The 20,738-nt window shown below is 37.1% G+C and overlaps 1 protein-coding gene across 2 annotated transcripts in view; it reads right to left on the bottom strand.

Annotated features, from left to right (window-relative positions):
• The window catches only part of Epc2 (enhancer of polycomb homolog 2), a 90,398-nt gene that overhangs the window by 55,164 nt on the left and 14,496 nt on the right, over nt 1–20,738 (bottom strand). For both annotated transcript variants that reach the window (XM_055600710.1, XM_055600708.1), the window contains exon 2: nt 6,660–6,819. In XM_055600710.1, the coding sequence (XP_055456685.1) occupies nt 6,660–6,819 (160 nt within the window). The remainder of the gene's footprint in view (nt 1–6,659; nt 6,820–20,738) is intronic.

Consider the following 20,738-nt stretch of genomic DNA (forward strand, 5'->3'; position numbering starts at 1 on the left):
CTTTTCTATCAATAGCCAACATGTTCTCAACCCTGCAATTTATCAATCCCCTCCACCTGTTAAAAAAGTTCTGCCCACTACTAGTTCTACTACAGCACCTTTAGAATAATTATGTCCACAGTGTGTCTCTACAGTGTATTTACAATGATGCTATCGTATAACACAGTAAAACAGACATACAGAGGAGCTATTTGGTCTTGATTTAAATCCTGATCTCCACTTGATTATTAGCTGCACTGTCTTGAGCTTTTTGTAAAATCTTAGGTTTAAAATGAGTGTCAAAATATAAGCTGCCTCACAGCATTCCTTTTTTAACTGTTCTACCAGGGCAGGAGATACTCTACAGAGATAAATGTATCTTTCCTTTTAACATACTGATGAAACAATCCCCCCAAATCAAAATTTCCAGAAATTCCCTGCTGTAGAAAGGGAAAGACTGGAGCCTGGTGCCACAGGCACCACAAACTGCAGGAGGGGCTTCACCTTCCCAAAAAAGGATTTTCACACAGTTCTCATAACTTACAGGAGGGACCACATTTAACTGGCAAGAAAGGCCAGAGCAAAAGTAATACTCATTGATGGGCAAGACCACACCCTAGTCAGTACTACTTAAGTATGCAAAGGTCTTGTCTTCTATTTAAACCTAAACTTCATGTCCTGTACCGTTAAAACTGCCCTATAGGTCACTGAACCCCTTCTCTTCCTGTGTGGATACACTGAATAAACCTCTTTTCTACTTTTCACACTCTTACTTGTTCTTTTGACATAGTGAGGATGGGGTAGCTTGTTGGGGCTGCAATTAGCCAGGCTTATACCCTAATCTCTGGGAACGGTATGAAAAACAACTGGCCTAGTGTAACACTAAACAGAGCCTGGACACAGGTCAGTTAATATTAGATATTTCACTCTATAAGAAGAAAAGTTTAATTTCCTATTAAAATTTTAAGAAATAAGCATTCTCAGAAAATTTTAGGGCAGAGAACATTTTTATAGGTAGGTAGGTCACCCACCGCACTGTAAGGAAAGCAAATTTCCCTTAGATTTTGTGAAAGATAGGGAATCAAGATGCTGATGGTGCCAGCTCCCAAGGTAGCATGGCAACACCTTCATGAAAGATGCTAGTTGCTAGGTAAAATGTGCTAAAGGCCTATTACTGGTAACTCCTACTAGCACAATCAGGTATGCTACATCTTTCTACAGTATATTCTGTGGGGAGACACACAAGAGGGTTCAAAGTGTTTTTAAGTCAGTAACTACCCTGCCCCACCTATGTCTGGACCCCTGCCCCTTCTCATGCACAATGTTCTGCCATTCATTAGTTCTATGCCTAGGCCAAAGGAAAATCTGTCCTAACAGCTGCGCACCAACCTTTTCTATCAGTAGGTAACATGTTTTCTACAGCCAACCACAATTTTTTGTTTTATGTATTTTAATAGCCATAAATCACATACATAGTACAATACATGCAATTTAACTATTAGAGTAGTTACTTTCTCTGACTGTGTTACTCATAACAATCTGTTATATTTAATTCTAGGTGACGATAAAACCAATCCCCTCCTTTTAAACACCACACATATAAATTACAGGTGAAAGGAGCATGCATTCTTCTTGAACTCAAGACTTTTTCATCTCCCTACCAACATGACCAAGGGATCGATTATTCTGCTTATCTCCCAAATACCTGCACTGAGTAGTATCTTCCAGGTTAGGAACACTCTCCTTATTGAGCTATTAACCATCCAGATGCTGCTCTGATACTTAGTGTCATACTCAGAAGGCAGTGGTTTCTGTACAACCTGGGGGAAGAGTTTCAGAGCCAGCTGATCTGAACCGCAGTGGTGGTTACTGTCTGTGTCTGGCCTTGCTCACTATCTCAGTCATCTTTCTAAACACCTGAACCAGCGTGTTCGCCACAAATCGGATACAATCTGCCTCTAACTAGTGCTACTGTTTTTCTAGTACTTGCCTATTTTAATAGAGCATGTCATTTCATGCAATCTATTCCCAATTTGATTTCTTGAGACTCAATGACACACATACACACACACACAGAAAAATGTTCCTAGAAATGCATTCTTTGGGCCAAGGAATTCTAGTGGAGAAACACAACAAGACTCAGGAATTGCTTTGGACTTGTCTCTTTTAGTCAAAGCATATTTAGATCATTCCTAACTCTTTTTTAACTATGGTTGTCACTGTCTAAGGAAAAGGGTCTATGATCAGTTTTATTCACTGGAGAAAACAATGACGAATAAGTGTACTGATAACAAAGTAAAATTAGATGTTAGTCTGGCATATACTTCACTTGCTGAAAACAAAAACAATATAAAAGCCCACTTTCTATTGGGTGTTAAGTTTTCCTTTTTTTTTTTTTCTATGCAGATTGAAAGTGATTAGCTTACCAAAGACCCTACCCAAATATATTGGAGTGAAAGCAGTGTCCATACATACCTACCTTCTCTAGTTTCAGGATCTTTTAGAACAACTCAATCCTCTTTTGAGTGTATTTTCAACCTGACCGGTAACAGCGCTACTTCCCTAACTCTCTTCTGAGCTCTCTTCTAGTCCAGCAGGGGAGGTGATCTATAGATATGTTTACAAGTGTAATACAGTGAAAGAAGGAGATGAGCCTTCCTTTTAAACCAAGAAGCAGAAGTTTGCTACCAAGACCAATTTAACTGGCTGCAAAAGCAGATGCAAGTTTATGTAACATTTCAAATCTATTCATGTTCCAAATTCTGACACTTGACAACAATAGTAAAATACTTTCTCATTAAATAAAAGGGGCAATGGGAAATTAAATAACTGAAAGTATCCAACACTGTTCATAAGGGGACCTGAATTTAATTAACTTACTGAAGTCTAAAAGGAATACCCTCATGTGTTGAGTAAATTCTCAGAATGCCAGCTGAGTGACTGTAGAAAACAGACACTGAAGAAACAGGAATGGAAAGACATTTATCTTACATCCAGATTCATTCCACTCGCAGCATCTTTTTTTTTTTTTTTTGGGGGGGGGGTCTTGCTAGGATTCAAATCTAAGGTTTTTGTATTCCTAGACAAATGGTCTGCCACTAAGCTCTATTTCTGGCTTTTGGTTTTATGAGACAGGATCTTACTATGTAGCTTATATTGGCCTTGAACTCACAATCTTCCTGCCTCTACTTCCCATCTGGTGAAATTTTAGAAATTTGCCATCATCCTGATATACTCTCAATCTGTCTATCCTAAAGTAACACTACTAATAAATAAGAGAACCCACTTTTTAATTTCTAACTTGGATGCTACAGAGCAAATCTTCAAATTTCACTGAATACGTTTAGTCTTATATTTAACTCAGTATATAAATCGAATGTCCTGCAAAAGTACTGTCTAAGAATAATTATGGCATGTAAGCATTTATCTTTAATTATCAATTCATTTACACATTTATTCAACAAACATTTAATTGTAACCATAATGTTACATAGTATACTAGGCAATGAGATTCAGATTTTAAAAATGTGAATCTCAGATTTTTAAAAATTGGTTCTAAATGTGCTTTATGGCCTAGTGAGACAACAGAAGGCATATCATCACAACTGAAGGGGGCTTTAAAGCAAACCATACCAAAATTTTTGCTAAAAGGAGTTAGGAAACAGTCCTAAAAGCAATTCCTAGGACAAGACTTATCTTAATAAGTGTAGGGCTAAAAAGGTACAAGCAAATAATATACATATTATACATGTAATATATATATATTAAAGCAGGTTTTATAGAGTTTGCTGCTCCTATAGCTTAAAGCACAAAGGGCTAGAGAAACTGAAAAACCAGTGTTCACTGTGACTGCAGTTTAAGAGAGCACTGGTAATGCTATACTGAAGTGAATGTGACGGACTCCTAATGAGCTTAGAATGCAGAAGAAAAAGGAAAACAGGCAACCAATTTTAATTCAGTTCAGTAAAGTTAGCATTATAGTGAAAAAATGCAGAGCCAAACGTGGTTGGTGAAGCATAACAAAATATTTACATTACACAAACAGGCTATCCTATAGACAACAGAGAGGAATGCTGAGAAAGTCTGAAATATATAGCCACAATATAGAAACACATATGATAAACTCAAAGGTACAAACTCTAAGTTCTAACCCAAGCCGCCTTTACCCATCCTCCAGCCAAAACAAACATACAACCACGGAAGATTTTAGTCAGTACCTACCAATGTTTTTCCCCTAAGCTAGGTAAATGATCAGATGATTAGAAATCTTTTGATAAGAAGGAAAGAAAAAATTTAATGATATTTTCTAAAATTCCTTGTATTTACAGGGTTTGCAAGAAGTTGTATTTTAAATTTAACACTTTCTTTTAAAAATCTAAAAAAAAAAAGAGAGAGAGAGAGAGACACCAACACCACGAACCTGAGATCTAGTATACCTAACCTTAAATATAACTGGCCTATAAGGTGAGCAAACTGGAATATCAACTTGACAAAAATTAACATATATGCTTAAAATGACAGGTTATCTATACAGAACATTAAAATTTGAAATATAAGTGGAAAAGGTACATTATAAAACTACATGTGCAATGTCAAGTATAATACAGTACACATTACATGTTGACAAATTTAGAATAAAATGAATGACAAACTCAGAATAAATTAAAAATCAATGAAAGAGTCACATTCATTTAATGGGGATGACTCAAATGTGTTATACTTAGTTTGGGTGTTTTATTTTCTAAGAAAGGTTTTTATAGTTAGTCTTGTTCATCTCTGTCACTGAAGCAAAAACAAAAACAAAAACAACTGATTGTCTGGCTTGGAAAAATGTTTAAGTAAAATCTGTCTCCTTCCTCACTGATATAAAAGTAAGGGCCAATTCAATAAACTGAAAGGATTCTAAGACAACAGAAAACAAGTCACATCAATAACGTTTGCAAATATATTCCCCTTGAATGCTTCAGAGAAAGAGCTGGGATGTAGCTCAGTGGTACAGTACTTGCCTAGGTCTGTCCCGTTTTGAGTACAACAACAACAAAAAAGAGGTTTGTGGAAAGTGGTCCTTTCCTTATAGGGCTTAATTGTTAGTATCATTTAAAAACTGTGATGTCAACATGCATATCAAAGCCAAATACTCTGATACACAAAAGAAAATATCTGAACACTACGGGCTGACAGTCTGAATGACAGACAAATGGTTACTACATGAAGTCAATCTTGTGGCTGTACATGGTGGCTTAAAAGAAACTGTAAAATATGGGACATGTAGGTAATTTCCAGTGCTTCCTGGGACAGAGTGAGGGAAAGAGCAATAGGAAATGATCCATGTCACAAAGAATGTTATATATTCATATTATTGTACTCTATCACGTCTAAGCTACCACTGATTAGAATAAACAGCATTAATTATATGGACCCATTACAATTGAGTCTTACTGTTAAAATGTTTAACAGTTATACTTTAAGTGTAAGATAAATAAGCCAAGCATGCAGAGGGACAGTTAAAAAAATTATTTCTAAATTTACTAAGACCGGGGCAAGAGAGAACTGAACTTTGTATCAGTCTGTAGCCTGAGGTAAAGTAAAGGGAATAGTATAGATCAAAAGCCAGAGACTGAAACAAAACAAGCAACTGTTTTCATGTGGCCTTACATTGGCAGTACCCCACTGTCTCCTAGAAGTCCATAAGGATTCTCCTTAGAGGGCAAAGCTTCAATCAGGGACAACAGGAATTGAAAATGAAAACCCATTTCAAAGATAAAAAACCAAAGATGGACATCTTAGGATCAATGAAAAATAATCAGTCTTAAGTAAGGTGATGTTCCAGAATTACATAGGGGACTTTATTAAAATTTGCATCATTGGCAGGATGTAGCCTAGGGACAGAGTACCTACCTGCCAGGCATTAACAAAAGCCCAGACCTAAATCCATAGTGCTGTCAAAACATGCAATTCCAGGTCTGCATAGCCATGGATAGTCAGAGAGGAAAGTGCTTCAACAGGAATTCCCAAAGTACAGCCCTGAATCTCTGTGTAAAGCATGTGACAATTCTGATAAGATGTGAAGGACTGCCTTCTGTATGCAGAACATTAACAATAAGGAAAGCAGGACTTTAATCAAGGACACGACTGCAGCAGACTAAGACGTTTGGAAGACTACTCTGGTGGAAGACAGACTTTGTAGCAGAGAAGACAGAACAGCGTGAAGACAGAAAACAGGGTGGTAAATGTTAGAATTAGGAGATCATCAAAATAATGTTAAGATTAGAGATGGTGACCATATGTGTACCAGCAGTGGGAGGAAAACAAGAGTAGTAAAAAAGAAAAATACAATTAGAATTTTGTAAAACTTAAATGAAAGATATTAAATTTTTTCTAAAGATTATAGACACTGGCCTTTTAAAAATAAATCTTATTTGAGTATGGTAAGCCATCATCTTTTTAAGTACACAATAAATCATATGTATAAAATTTTATACTATAAAACATTATAGGGTCCAAACACAAAGTGATCCCCAAGCTCAAATAAGAATATAAACAGATTTATATATCTAATATTCATATTCTATTAATCAAAGAATATGAACTGAAAGTTTAAAGTCTCAGACAATATAAAATATTCTTAGTGGCAGATAATTTAAAATTACAAACAGAAAACAATCAATTAGTAAACTTACGCTGAATATGAATGAACTGTTTGGGCTGTTTAAATTCCCCTTTGTACAAGCGATTGTAATAGTTGACGTTGCTCTCTGCCTCGGGAACTGGAATGACCATGCTCTCTTTTTTTTCTCTAAATACTTGCTGTGCTGAAATAGCTCGCTGTAAATGATGTTCCTGGAAAAGGAAAAGCAGGCAACATTAAATAACAATACATACAACTTGATAAATATATATTTAAATATATATTTAAATATATATTTAAAAAATTGCATTGGTAATATTAGCTCAATTCTAAGAGTTACTTATTACTTAATAACTGCAAAAAGTCACTTATGAATAGTTCTCCTTTGCTAAGTCGTAGGGTTGTTTTTTTTTTTTTTTTCCTGCATACCCAAGAAAGCATTACCATCATTCTCCCTCAATACCTGTGGCTTACTGTCAGTATCACAACTTTATAACAATTTTAATAAGTGGAATTCTTAAAAGACCCTATGTTCAACATTTCAATATTTCTGTTGTAAGTCTATATACCTTGTTTGCTAAATAAATTGAGGTATTTGTCAACATTACCAATTAAGAAAAAATACTCAAGTCATAGGAAATAAGTTTGTATAATAAATTTTAAATATCTTCTATACTTGAAACTTAAACAGTACATTATGAATAATTGAAATAAAGATGAAACTATGTCCAACATATCATAGAACTATGGCAGGAAATAGTTAACAAATATTAAACAAAAAATTCCTATAAAACACATGCGGGTTCTAGTCACTTCTTACTAATAGCCTCTAAAATGTCCTATTCCCCTTGGAATAAATATCTTATTCCCCTTAGGGGTGCTTTACCTTTTGGACGGTTAAGTCAGATCATAATATTCCCACAAAGATCACCATTGTATCAGTATAAAGGTTAAAATTCCTCAATGATGTTTAAGGCTCTGTATCAAACATCTCAACCTCTCACCTTCTGCTCTAGCCACAATGTTTCTTCCTGTTTTTCACGTAGTATCCAAATAGCTTACTTTTGAAATTCTTTAATTTCATCTATCAGAGAGGCCTTCCTAAAATTTTCTCTTCTAGAACAGACCTTGCCCATCATTCCTTAAAAGACTTTTCCTCCATACTATTTAGTTACATAATGGAACACTAAAAATCTCATTTGTCCATCAACCTGTTAAGCATAAGTATGCTCTTAGGGAGCAGCTATTTCTGCTCCTTTTCTACATTTTTATACCTCCAAACTGCACAGAACAGTAACAACATATTAAAAGCTGGTAGACATGTATTTAATAAATTAAACCTACTAGATTACTAGTATTTTAGAGAGTGCAAAATACACTGTACACATAGAAACTGAGGTATAAATATGCTTAATAACTTGTCAAGTTCTCATAATTCTAAGTGATAAAGAATATATGAACATGGCCACATCCACATATGTGCAAAGCTAAATTCTTAATTATATCATTTTATACAATTTTAATTTTTCAAGTCCTACAAAACCTACGGAATTAAATAGTAACTTCATGCTTTTGGTGTAGGAGTGTCCCAACGACAGCCACACTCACAATTACAGCCCCACAATGGGCAAGATACCTATGAATATGACACAACATAAAATCATAACCTTACTTAAAACACTGAGATTTTTTGATAATTTTTAATAATTCAATTCAGTGGTTTTCAACCATTAACTCTGTAAACACCAGCAGAGTGCCATGCAAAATAAATGGAAGTTCTATTGTAATGTATACATAGCTTTGGTTTGCATGTCGTGTGCACTCTTTCGGTGTCAGATTCCAAGCACAATCCAATTCACACCATCTAACATGGCGGCTTGGTAAGGGAAAAGCAGCAATTATCAATAATATTTTAGCCTACCACTGCAAGCAATCGGTGTTTAATGTTACCCACAAGGCAAACAAGTGCTTATATTTGATTATTAAGGTGCCTATACACCTGGGCCATGCCTCAAGCATCACCTGCTGCAGCTTGTAAATTGGCAACCTATTTGAGCTGCTTTGGCAGCTGAGGTGTAGAAGGTCTCAAATCTTATTTTTGCTTTTCTGTCAATTAATCTTCATAATAAAAGTCAATATAGTCCCTTAGCTTCCTTTTTTTTTTTTTTTTTTTAATTCTGGCATGGCTTCCACAACAGCTAAAATGAAAATAAAAGGAAAAGTGTCCAAAAAGAAACTTATATATGAAAAGGATTATTCACCAGAAAGTGTCAAATGACTAAAATGTCAAGGGACACAGGAAGGCACTGCACTTTAGGAAATGTATATAACTTTAAAAAAAAAAAAAAAAAACCTATGATTTGAAGAGACATTACATGCAAAAAAGCATGTTGCCAAATTTAGTGAGTATCAAAGATTGTATCGTAAGGACAAAATGGCAGAACTGAAAAGTTGTAACTCATATCTTACTATAAAAGCAAATTATATGGTAACATACTTAAAAGAAAAAAAGAATCAAAGCCATTTACTCTGAGGGTGGACTTACCAAACCATGTTTGAAGAGTGTGGCTGACATAATATGCCCTAAAAAAAATATGGAGGTATTTCTAAAGAAAGTCTATCTATCTCTCCAGCCTAATGACAGCAATAACTGAAAACGTAGAGCTGCTAATCTTAGGTTTAATAGTTTCACGATGACAACACTGATGGTACAAATATGGCTTGGGTTACCATTTTTATGAGAGGTACAGACGACGAACATAATGACACAACTAAATCAAGAGATTAATACAAACCAGTAAAGTATGCTAAAGGAATTTTCTTTGGTTAGTGATGGTGCCCTGATCATGGGAGGCAACGAGAGGGACCTAAAAATTTAACAGACCACAATGCAACTGCCATCCCAACTCATGCTTAAGAAAATGTATGTGGGACTGTTAAGACACCTTACTGCTTTTGCAGAACAGCATGGCTCAGTTCCCAGCACCCACATGTTACTCAGAACTGTATGTAACCCCTGGAACTGAAATTACAGATGACTATGAGACACCATGTGGGTGCTGGGCATCAAATCCCAGTCCTCCGAAATAACAAGTGTTCTTAATCACTGAGCCATTTCTCCAGGCCACATTGAGTCATTTTTTTTCTTAATACAGTGTCAAATACCCCACCAGCTTTGTTGCTTTAAAAACAATAAAAACTTTTATAACTAAAAGCTTTGGTTATACTTTTAAATCATCTTTTTAAAAAACATAAACAGCAATTTTGTAAAAAAAAAAAAATCAGAAGATACTGAATGGAGAAAGAATGTTATCCTATAAACATGTCAGTCGCATATAGGTATATTTTTATCAGTCAGCTAAAACTTTGAAATGTTCTGAGACGGTCTTACTGCCTATAATGAATTTGAAGTATAGCTTTCAAGAGATCTAAAGATTATCAAATAGTAACATATATTGCTATTCTTACCTGTAGTACCCTCAATGATGAACAAACAATATCCTACTTCTAAATAACAAGGTCTATAGAATCCATGTTGATAGCACATTTGAGGTAAAATCTGGCCACATACTTTTCCCCTTAAGAACCTCCTCAAACTCTAAGGTCCTATGAATCATCTTCAGCCTTCTAAGTCCTCTTTTCTTTAAAGTTCTGTTTACCATTTCTCAAATTCATATACCTTTCTATGGTAAGCCTCTCGGAAGCATAGGCGTTATTTACTGCTTTCATGTTCACAGAGCTTTGGAATAAAGGAGGGCAGCTTACCTACCACCTACTCCTGTCTTATTTTCTGAGCTTCACAAACACATCTCTTCTCAACTAGTCCAACCTCTCATTCTATCAGCGTGCCTCTCCCCAATCATCCTTCCCCCAGAATCATAACGCCTACCATTTCCTGTGCATCTTCCTGCCTACCTTCACCTCTTAAAATCCTGCCCTTGGGCTAGAGAGGTGGCTCAGATGTTAAGAGCACCGTCTGCTCTTCCAAAGGTCCTGAGTTCAATTCCCAGCAACCACATGGTGGCTCACACCCATCTATGTGATCTGGTGCCCTCTTCTAGAGTGCAGGTGTACATGCAGGCAGAACACTGTATACATAATAAATAAACCTTAAAAAAAAAAAAAACAAAAAAACAAAAACAAAAAACCTCAGCCCTCTCTTGAAGACAACTACTTTCCAATCTTGATTATATACATATTTCCAGTCTGGTAGTAACAGTTTTTTTCCTCAAATTTATGAAAAGCTCCAGCTTCTCAACCTTTCTATTCTCCTATCAGACTCATCCATTGCCCTCACTCTTTAAGCAGGTCTGGAATATACTGTTGACACTATTCATCTTCTCTCCAGTGGCCCCCATTCTTCTGATGTTCCATTCTATGTAAAAGCATTGATCAGTAATTCAATATTGTATGACTTTAAGTTCTACTTAACTTTTCACATATATTCAGGTATTCATACACACAGCACACACAAATGTAAAAATTGGACTTCAAGATACAAGAAATTCATGCTAGGCTAATACAAAGCTCAGCTGATATTACAATAGATAAATTTTTAAAATATTTATTATCAGTCATCCTTCTGACACATTTAAGTGTACCAATTAGACACTGATATTATCACTTGTCACTTGAAATTTTAAGAGTGAATGAGCACAGTCTCTGCTATTAATATGCTTATTTGGTAGAAGGGAAATATTCAAGTATATTTCTTCTCAATTAGTCAAATCACTGTTTCTTGACAACAGGGAAAGCTGCCCAAAGAATGCAAAGTCTAATTTGAGACTTTGAGGAAGACTGACGATTTGACAAAGCAAAAGAAGAAATAACCCAGGTTGCAAAAATAACAGGAATAAAATGGACAAAGGCCCAGCAACAAAAGAAAGGTAGTTTAGAATAGGATTAGTTATGAGTTTCCACACTTTCAACAGACTTCCCTTTACAGGGTAGGCTCCCAAGCTCACCAATCACACTTTCTCATATATTAATAACTAGAACTATACTATAAATTTAGAACATATTAGTGGTAGATATCTGAGTCAACTAAACAATTGTGAGGATCACATAAAAACAATACAAATAGCATTCAGAAGAAGCAAAGCTTTGGATAAGTTCATTTCTAATACCAAAGGCTGTATTTTGCCATAACCTTGCTGGTCACAGAAAGTAGGACACAACAGGCAACTAATTTAATGACAAGAAATTGGACTATCAGCTAACAGGAACAAATCTCTTTTCTTTTTCTCCCTTCTGTTATTTTTTCCAGTTTTTTTTCTATTGAAAAAAAATTTATATAATATATTATGATCAGTTTTCCCTCTTGCAACTCCTCCCAGATTTTCCCCACCTAGCTAACTCCACCCCCTTTTTTCTCTCTCTTTAGAAAACAGGCAAACAGAATTAAGAAGAAAGAAAAAACACAAGAAACAAGCACACAACTCATAGAAACACAAAAATATCTTTAAATTTGTCTTGCGTTGGCCATCTACTCTTAAGTGTGGGGTCTATTCATAAGTGTGATTAATATACCCAGAGAGATTCCACTGGAGAAAACTAAATTTTCCTTTGCAAGTGGGTATCAACTACAGGCAGCTCATTGGCTAGGGCTGGGAGCCCATGTCCACTTCCCTCTCTCGAAGCTGGACCCTGGTCTGTCTTGACCCTAAGCATGCTGTCACAGTCTGAGTGAGTTCATATGTGCATCAGTCCTACTATGTCTGGAAGAATTTCCTCTGTGTCATACATACTCTCTGGCTCCCTGAGGGAAGGGGTCTGATGAAGACCTCCCATTTAGGACCGAGTGTTCCAAAATCTTTTACTCTGCACATTGTCCAGTTGAGGGTCTCTGTGTTAGTTCAGGAACAGGTTGTTTTTTGAAAGAAACTGATTGCTAAAGCTTACTCAGGAAGAAACAGATAAACCTGAATAACCTTGCAGCATTGGCATGTTTAAAATATACTTTAAAACCCCTCAAAAAAAAAAAAATCACAGGGAAAGGCTTTACTGTAGGATGTCTTCAAATAAATAGCTGGAGTGGAAACAACAGCCAACTCCATCCAAATTTTCTAAAATTTGGATAGAAGAGAAGGGACTGTCTCCAATTCATTCTCTGGATCAGTATTTCTCTGATACTAAAGTCAGAAAAGAACTTGGGGGGAAAAAAGGTAAATTATACCAAATATCCCCTGTAAACATACATGTAATCACTCAAAACAAAATTGAGCATATAGAATACAACGGTATACTGAAATACTATTACACAAAAGAAAATGTATTTGTCTCAAGAATGTTAGGAGTAAAGCTGTGTATCGTAGTAGACACACCTATAATCAATCCTAGAGGCAAAATGATCAGGAATTGAAGACCAACTTAGGTTACCTACTGAATTCAAGGGCAGCTTGAGCTAAATAAGACCTTGCCTCAAAACAGCAAACAAAAATATATTCAAATAGATTATCATCCACCATGCTATTTTATAAATGTTAAACATGATAATCTCTGTAGATTCATAAGAAAGCACCTGGAAAAAAAAACAAAAAACACATCTATTCCAAACTCAAAAAAGAAAAAACAAACAAAAACAAAACAAAACAAAACAAAAAAAAAAAAAAAAAAACCCTAGGATTAGAGTGATTGCTCAGCAGTTAAGAGCACTGGCTGCTTTTCTAAAGGCCCCAGGTTTGGTTCCCAGCATGCATATGCAGCTCACATCTGTCTCTAACCTCTTCTTCTGGCCTCTGTGCTCATCGGGCACACGTGTGGTAACCAAACATGGGTGCAGGCTAACTATAAAATAAAAATACCCACACACATAAAATATAAATAAGTAAATCTTAAGAAAAAAACTGATCTCTTCTAGTTCCATTCATTTGCCTGCAAATTTCATGATTTCCTTGTTTTTAATAGCTAAGTAGTATTCCATTGTATAAATGTACCACAATTTCTGTATCCACTCTTCCACTGAGGGACATCTAGGTTGTTTCCAGATTCTGGCTATTATAAATAAAGCTGCTATGACCATAGCTGAGCAAATGTCCTTATTGAATGGTGGGGGATCTTTTGGGTATATGCCCCAGAGTGGTATAGCTGGACCTTGAGGTAGTCCTAGTCTCAATTTTCTGAAAAAGCACCAGACTGATTTCCAAAGCGGTTGTACAAGTTTGCACTCCCACCAGCAGAGGAGAGTTCCCCTTTTTCTACATCCTCTCCAGCAAGTGTTATCACTTGAGTTTTTTATTTTAGCCATCCTGATAGGTGTCAGACAGAATCTCAGAGTTGTTTTGATTTGCATGTCCCTGATGATTAAGGATGTTGAGCATTTCTTTAAGTGTTTCTCTGCCATTCTATATTCCTCTATTGAGAATTCTGTTTAGTTCTGTACCCTATTTTTTATTTGGATTATGTGGTTTGTTGATATCTAATTTCTTGAGTTCTTTATATATTCCGAATGTTGGCCCTCTATCAGATGTAGAGTTAGTGAAGATCTTTTCCCAGTGTGTAGGCTGTCATTTTGTTCTGCTGACGGTGTCCTTTGCTTTACAGATTCATGAGGTCCCATTTATTAATTGTAAATCTTAGAGCCTGAGCTGTTGGTGTTCTGTTCAGACAATTGTCTCCTGTGACAATGAGTTCGAGGCTCTTCCCCATTTTTCTTCTAACAGATTTAGTGTGTCCGGTTTTATGTTGAGATCTTTAAACCACTTGGACCTTAATTTTGTACAGGTCTATTTGTATTTTTCTACATATGAAGCAGCACCATTTGTTGAAGGTGCTGTCTTTTTGTATGGTTTTGGCATCTTTGTTAAAAATCAGGTGTTCATAGGTGTGTGGGTTTATTTCTGGGTCTTCTATTCAATTCCATTGATCCACCAGATCAATGGAATGCTAGTATCATGCTTTTTTTTTTTTTTGTTTGTTTGTTTTTTTAATTGTTACTCTATAGTACAGCTTGAGATCAGGGATGGAGATACCTCCAGAAGATCTTTTATTGTAAAGGGCTGTTTTAGCTATTCTGGGTTTCTTGTTATTCCATATGAAGTTGAGAATTTTTCTTTCAAGATCTGTAAAAGATTGTGTTGGTAATTTGATGGGAATTGCATTGAATCTGTAGATTGCTTTTGGTAAAATGGCCATTTTTACTATGTTAATCCTACCGAGCCATGAGCATGGGAGACCTTTCAATTTCTTTCTTCAGAGACTTGAAGTTTTTTCATACAAGTCTTTGACTTGTTGGTTAGAGTTAAACCATGATACTTTTGTCTTTTGTAGCTATTGTGAAGGATGTTGTTTCCCTAATTTCTTTCTCAGCCCATTTGTCTTTTGTATATAGGAGGGTGACTGATCATCCTGAGATAACCCAGAAACAGAAAGACAAGCATGGTATCTACTCACTTGTAAGCGGTTATTAGCCGTATTAATATAGGATTGCCATCTACAGACCTAAAGAAGCTAAACAACAAGGAGGACCCTAGGGAGGATGCTTAAATCTCATTCAGAGTGGCAAACAGGATAGACAGCAGAAGCGGTGGAAGAGAGGAAATCAGACGGGAGCCTACAATAGAGGATCCTCTGAAATGATTCACCCAACAGGGGACTGAAACAGATGCTGAGACTCGGGGCCAAACTTTGGGCAGAGCACAGGGAGTCTTATGTAGGAAGAGAAGGGGGAATAAGAGGACACAGGCACCCCAAAAGGAGACCATCAAAACTAAAAGATTTGAGCCCAAGGGGTCCTACAGAGACTGATGCACCAATGGAGGACCATGCATGAAAAGGACCTAGACCCCCAGCTCAGATGCGGCCAACTGGCAGCTCAGTCTCCATGGACTCTGAGTGGATCTCTGAGTGAGGGGAGCAGGGGCTGCCTCTACCATAAACTCAGCTGACTGCTCTCTGATCACTCGCTCCTGATGATGCAGCTGTGCCAGGCCATAGAGGTAGAGAATCCAGGCAGTCCTGATGAGACTTAGCAAGCTAAAGGTAGATGGGAATAGTGGAGAACTCCCTCTTTCAGTGGTCCAGGGGTAGGAGATGGGGGTGGGGGAGAAGGAGGAAGGATGGGACTTGGGGAGTGGAGAGATGGGGCTTCAATCCTGATATATAATGAATAAAATAAAAATTAAAATTAAAAAAAAAACTTTTGAGAAAATACAGGGAAAGTTTTTCAGTGTAGTAAAGCATATCTACAAAGATCCACAACATGACACTTAAATAGCCAGTGCTTTTCTCGTAAGGTGAGGAAAAAGATAGCAATCTACCTACTGGAAGGTTCATGACATAATCATCAAACAGAAGAGTGGGAAGGAACAGAAGCAGGAGGTGGGGGCCGCTCAGGAGAAAATAAACTAATCTGAAGTGATCTCTGAGAAGATAACAATTCATTCTCCAGTGGTTTGACACTCATCAGACAACTTGCCACACACTTAGAGCTGTCTGATACATTTTCTATGCAGCTCTGAGCTTTTAGGATTGTCAAGTTCTGGCCTACAAAGTCTTCATTCCAATACCAACATCAGTGGGCTTCTCAGCTCTGTATTTCAACCAAATTCTAATTCTAGTATCTAAAACCTCAGACTCTTCTTTTCTTTTCTATTTTTTTGTTGATGGTTGTTTATTTGCAGACAGGTTCTCACTATGTAGCTTTGGCTGGCCTCAAAGTCAGAGAGATCTACCTGCCTCTGCCTCCCAAGTTCTGGAATTAAGGGCATAAACCACTACAGCCAGCTTGAATCTTCCTATTCACCTAGCACTATTTCAACAGTATAATCTCGAATTCTAATCACATATATTATTATTTCCTATCTAAGAATCTGTTAACAAGGCTGTAGCCCTGTGGTAAAGCACCAGTCTAGCATAGTTTAATTTCCAAAATCTTTGTGCATGCAGGGTGTGTGTGTGTGTGTGTGTGTGTGTGTGTGTGTGTGTGTCATATTCAAACGTCATAACCAACACATTACATTATACAACTGTAAACTTGAGTCTTCTATTTACAAATGACATTCAAATAATTCAGACTTACTAAGAGTGATTTCCAGTTCTGACTAAGCACATCCTAGATAATCAGCACTTTGAAATGAAGAAAATCTAATCACAACTATCAAACATTCATGGACATCAGGATGATCTGACAGGCCTTGTTGTACCACTCTAGTATTCTGATTCAGTACATAGGGGATGGAGTCAAACAAGGCATATTCCTAACAAGTTCCCACAAGATAATGATGTTGAAGTTGAAGACTACACTCTGAACCACCTGTTTAAGAACCACTCGCTCAAGGCAGTACAGCTCATAGACTGTGGTCCCCTATAATCACAAAACTTCAGAGTAAACATTTGAAAACTTTCAAAGCAATCTGGCAGCAATCTGGTGCAACCAATGTTTTAAAATATGTGGTCTTGTATTTTCTATCTCTCTTCCCTTTCCTAGTAACATAACATTTTTACTGTACTATACAAAGGTATAGCTATGCAGTCAAAGAAATAAAATTATTAAGACTAATGTCTATTAAGAAACGTTCTTTTAAAAAAAAGATTTATTTATTATTTATACAGTGTTCTGCCTGCATGTTTGCCTGCAGGGCAGGAGAGGGCACCAGATCTCATTACAGATGGTTGTGAGCCACCACATGGTTGACTGGGAATAGAATGCAGGACCTTTGGAAGAACAGCCAGTGCTCTTAACCTCTGAGCCATCTCTCCAGGCCCAAGAAACGTTCTTCAGTAGTGGCACACACCTTTAATGCCAGCACTCAGGAGGCACATTCAGGCAGGAGGATCTCTGTGAAGTCAGCCTGATCTACAGAGCGAGTTCCCAGACAAGCAAGGCTACACAGAAAAATCCTGTCTTGAAAAACCAAAATAAACAAGCAAATAAACAATGTTCTTCAATAGGAAAACACATCTGAAGAATATCTACCTCTCTACTATTTTTAAATATACACTGCCCTTGAAGGTAACATCATACATATTTTGCTACCGTAAGAATAAACAGGTGCTTAGTAATGTGGTGCATTCCTTTAATCCCAGATCCAGAGGCAAGAGGATCTCTTGAGTTCAAGGGCAGCCTGATCTACAAAGTGAGTTCCAGGCAGGTAGGACTACACAGAGAAACCCTATCTCAAAAAAAAAAAAAAAAAAAAAAAAAAGTTTTAGCTTGAGATAAAGTCACATTATTAAACTTTCTGTTCTTTCTGTTAATGAATATTTAAGTATGTTTAGGATATTTTTTATCAACCAATAAAATGTCCATTTGCAACAAATTCCCTTTAGACTGAAAACCAAGGTGGAGATTTTTTTTTTCTGTCCTGAAAAACAGCTGAGGTGGATTTTAAATGACTCAGAACGGAATCATCCACAGCTTCTCTTTTTATTATAATTACCTGGGAAGTACATGAAGGCAAGGTGGGAGTAAGGGACTTTAGTTCAGTGTTTTACATTAAAAGCACTGATGGAAAAATTGAAGCACTCTCAACTGCGTGGAAAATGTCATAAATTTTCTCTTTCTGAACTATCTGACTTACAGATAAACGTTTGAAATACCCATTATAAGTTACTTTAACATTAACTTGCTCCACTTGATAAAGTAACAAATATCTGTCTTTTGTTGTTCCTGTACCCAACTGCTGGGTTTCTGAAACCTTGTTTTAAATCATGTATTGGCTAATGCTAGTTAAGAACATCATCTTCAACACTAACTTTACTTTAGAAAGGTGACAAAACCATCCATGACATTTAGTCTAATCATTTACTCTACAGAGAAATGAGCAGAAGATTCAAAGCAGTAAGCAAGTAAGTAGCTGACATTTGGTTGTAAAAATAAATAAATAAATAAATAAATAAATAAAAAGCCTTGGTTATTTCTTGACTTATACTTATTTCTGAAATTATCTTTCATTTCTTTAATACTAAGAGTAGATCACCCCATACAGTATTTCAAAATCAACATTTTAAAACAACCAAGAATTATGGTCTGGGGAGATGGCTCAGTGGGCAAGTGCTGAACAAGCATGAGGACATGAATTTGGACCCTAAGCATCGAACATAAAATCAGCTATCTGAGAGGGTAGAGGAGGATGCAGACAGAAGGATCATCTCTATTAGCTTGCTGGCCAAACCAACATAACCAAAATATAGGGAGTTCCATGTCCAGTGAGACATCCTGAGGGGTAAGGTGCAAAGCAGTAGAACAGGAAATCTGACATCCTTCTCTGGCTTCCACACAGGGGCAGGCACACTTACATATTCTAAACACACACGCACCTAAGATCTGTATTACTGTGTGGTGATGTGAATAAGAATGACCCCACAGGCTCAAATGAGGTGAATTTTAAGGTTTCAAAAGACCACAACAAGCCCAGTCAGCCTCCCTCCCTCCCTCTCTCTCTCTCCCTCTCCCTCCCTCTCTCTCTCTCCCCTCCCTCCCTGAGGATCTGCACCTTGTGGATCAGCTACTACTCCAGTACCATGCCTGCTTGCCTGCTTGCCTGCCTGTCACCATGCTTCCCACCATGATGGAAATAGGATAACCTTCTGAAACTGTAAACAAGCCTCCAATTAAACTTATAACTGTTATTAAGTTGCCTGTCATGGTGTCTCTTTACAGCAATAGAACAGTAACTAAGACACACTCACTATGCAAAAAGATGAAGAACATAAGGTATAGCTAGCAGACTGCTAGGCTCACCAGGTGTGGTGGTTTTGAATGCAAATGGGCCCTATGGCGTATATGTATCAATACTTCCTCCTCAGTTGATTAAACTTTGATAAAGCTTAGATTGGTTTCTGGGCATGCCATCCCCCACTCCAAAAACCAGCCTCCCAGCTGATGTGAGATCCCATCAGGTTGACAATTAACCTTAACCACATTTTCCATTCCAACATGTGTCAAAGCCCTCATGTGTTCTATAGCAGAAACAAACACTAATTTAGTTTTTCTTTTAATTCTTTATTTTTATTTTATGTGTACTGGTGTTTTACCTGCATGTATGTCTATGTGAGAGTATTGGGTCCCCTGGAACTGGAATTAGACAGTTGTGAATCACCACATGGGTGCTATGAATTGAGCCCAGGTCCTCTGGAAGAGCAGCCAGTGTTCTTAACCACTGAGTCATGCTCCAGCCCCACAAACAAACAAAGAAAAACCAAACAAACAAACATAAGTTCTGCTCCCCACCAAAGATTCTCAAACTCTACAGAAAAAAATGAAACAACCTATGGAATCTTTAATAATAATAATAATAATAACAACAACAACAACTTACAATAAAAAGTGCACATTTTGATTCTCTACCCTTTGCGTGGAACCTGATATTTAACATTTTAAACATTTTCCAAGGTAAGACCAAATCACCATCCCTAATTTTTTGCATAACAAGGCTTTCAAAGATATAAACATCTAAAAAGACATCATTATGGGAGAATGTCTATGGAAAACAGTTTGACAGTGTGGTTCAAACTTATATAAAACTACCATTACCTGAAGCCATTTCACTTCAGGCAAGTTACCAAAAGTCATATCTCAGAGCACCTTATTTGTTATCAGCCAAATGTCACCCAATACATAAATGGCTACTATACAACAGCTATAAAAAGGAATACTATTCAGTAGTAAAAAACAAAGCTTCCAAGAGGGAGATAGAAAGATCTGGAGGGGACAGGAACTCCACAAAGAGAACAACAGGGCCAAAAAAAGAAATGGTCCCAGGAGGGCCTGCAGAGATGGATACTCCAACCAAGGGCCATGCACAGAGAGGATCTAGACCCCCTGCTCAGAGGAGGCCCATAGGCTGCTCAGTTTCCAAGTGAGTTCCCAAGTAAGGGGTATAGGGGCTGTTTGTGACATGAACTCAGTGGCCAGCTCTTTGATTACCAACCCCTCAGGGGTGCATCCTTGCCAAGCCACAGAGGAAGATAATGTAGCCAGCCTTGATGAGGCCTGATAAACTCGGGTCAGATAGAAGGGGAGGAGGTCCTCCTCTATCAGGACTAGGGAAAGGACATAGGGGGAAGAGAGGGAGGATGAGTGGGTCTGGGAAGAGACCAGGGAGAAGGCTACAGTGGGCAAAGAGAACAAAGTGTAATAGATAGATAGATAGATAGATAGATAGATAGATAGATAGATAGATAGATAGAT

This window comes from Psammomys obesus, unplaced genomic scaffold, assembly GCF_907164565.1.
Source record: "Psammomys obesus unplaced genomic scaffold, mPsaObe1.curated_primary_1811, whole genome shotgun sequence".
In the NCBI taxonomy this organism is placed as follows: Eukaryota; Metazoa; Chordata; class Mammalia; order Rodentia; family Muridae; genus Psammomys; species Psammomys obesus.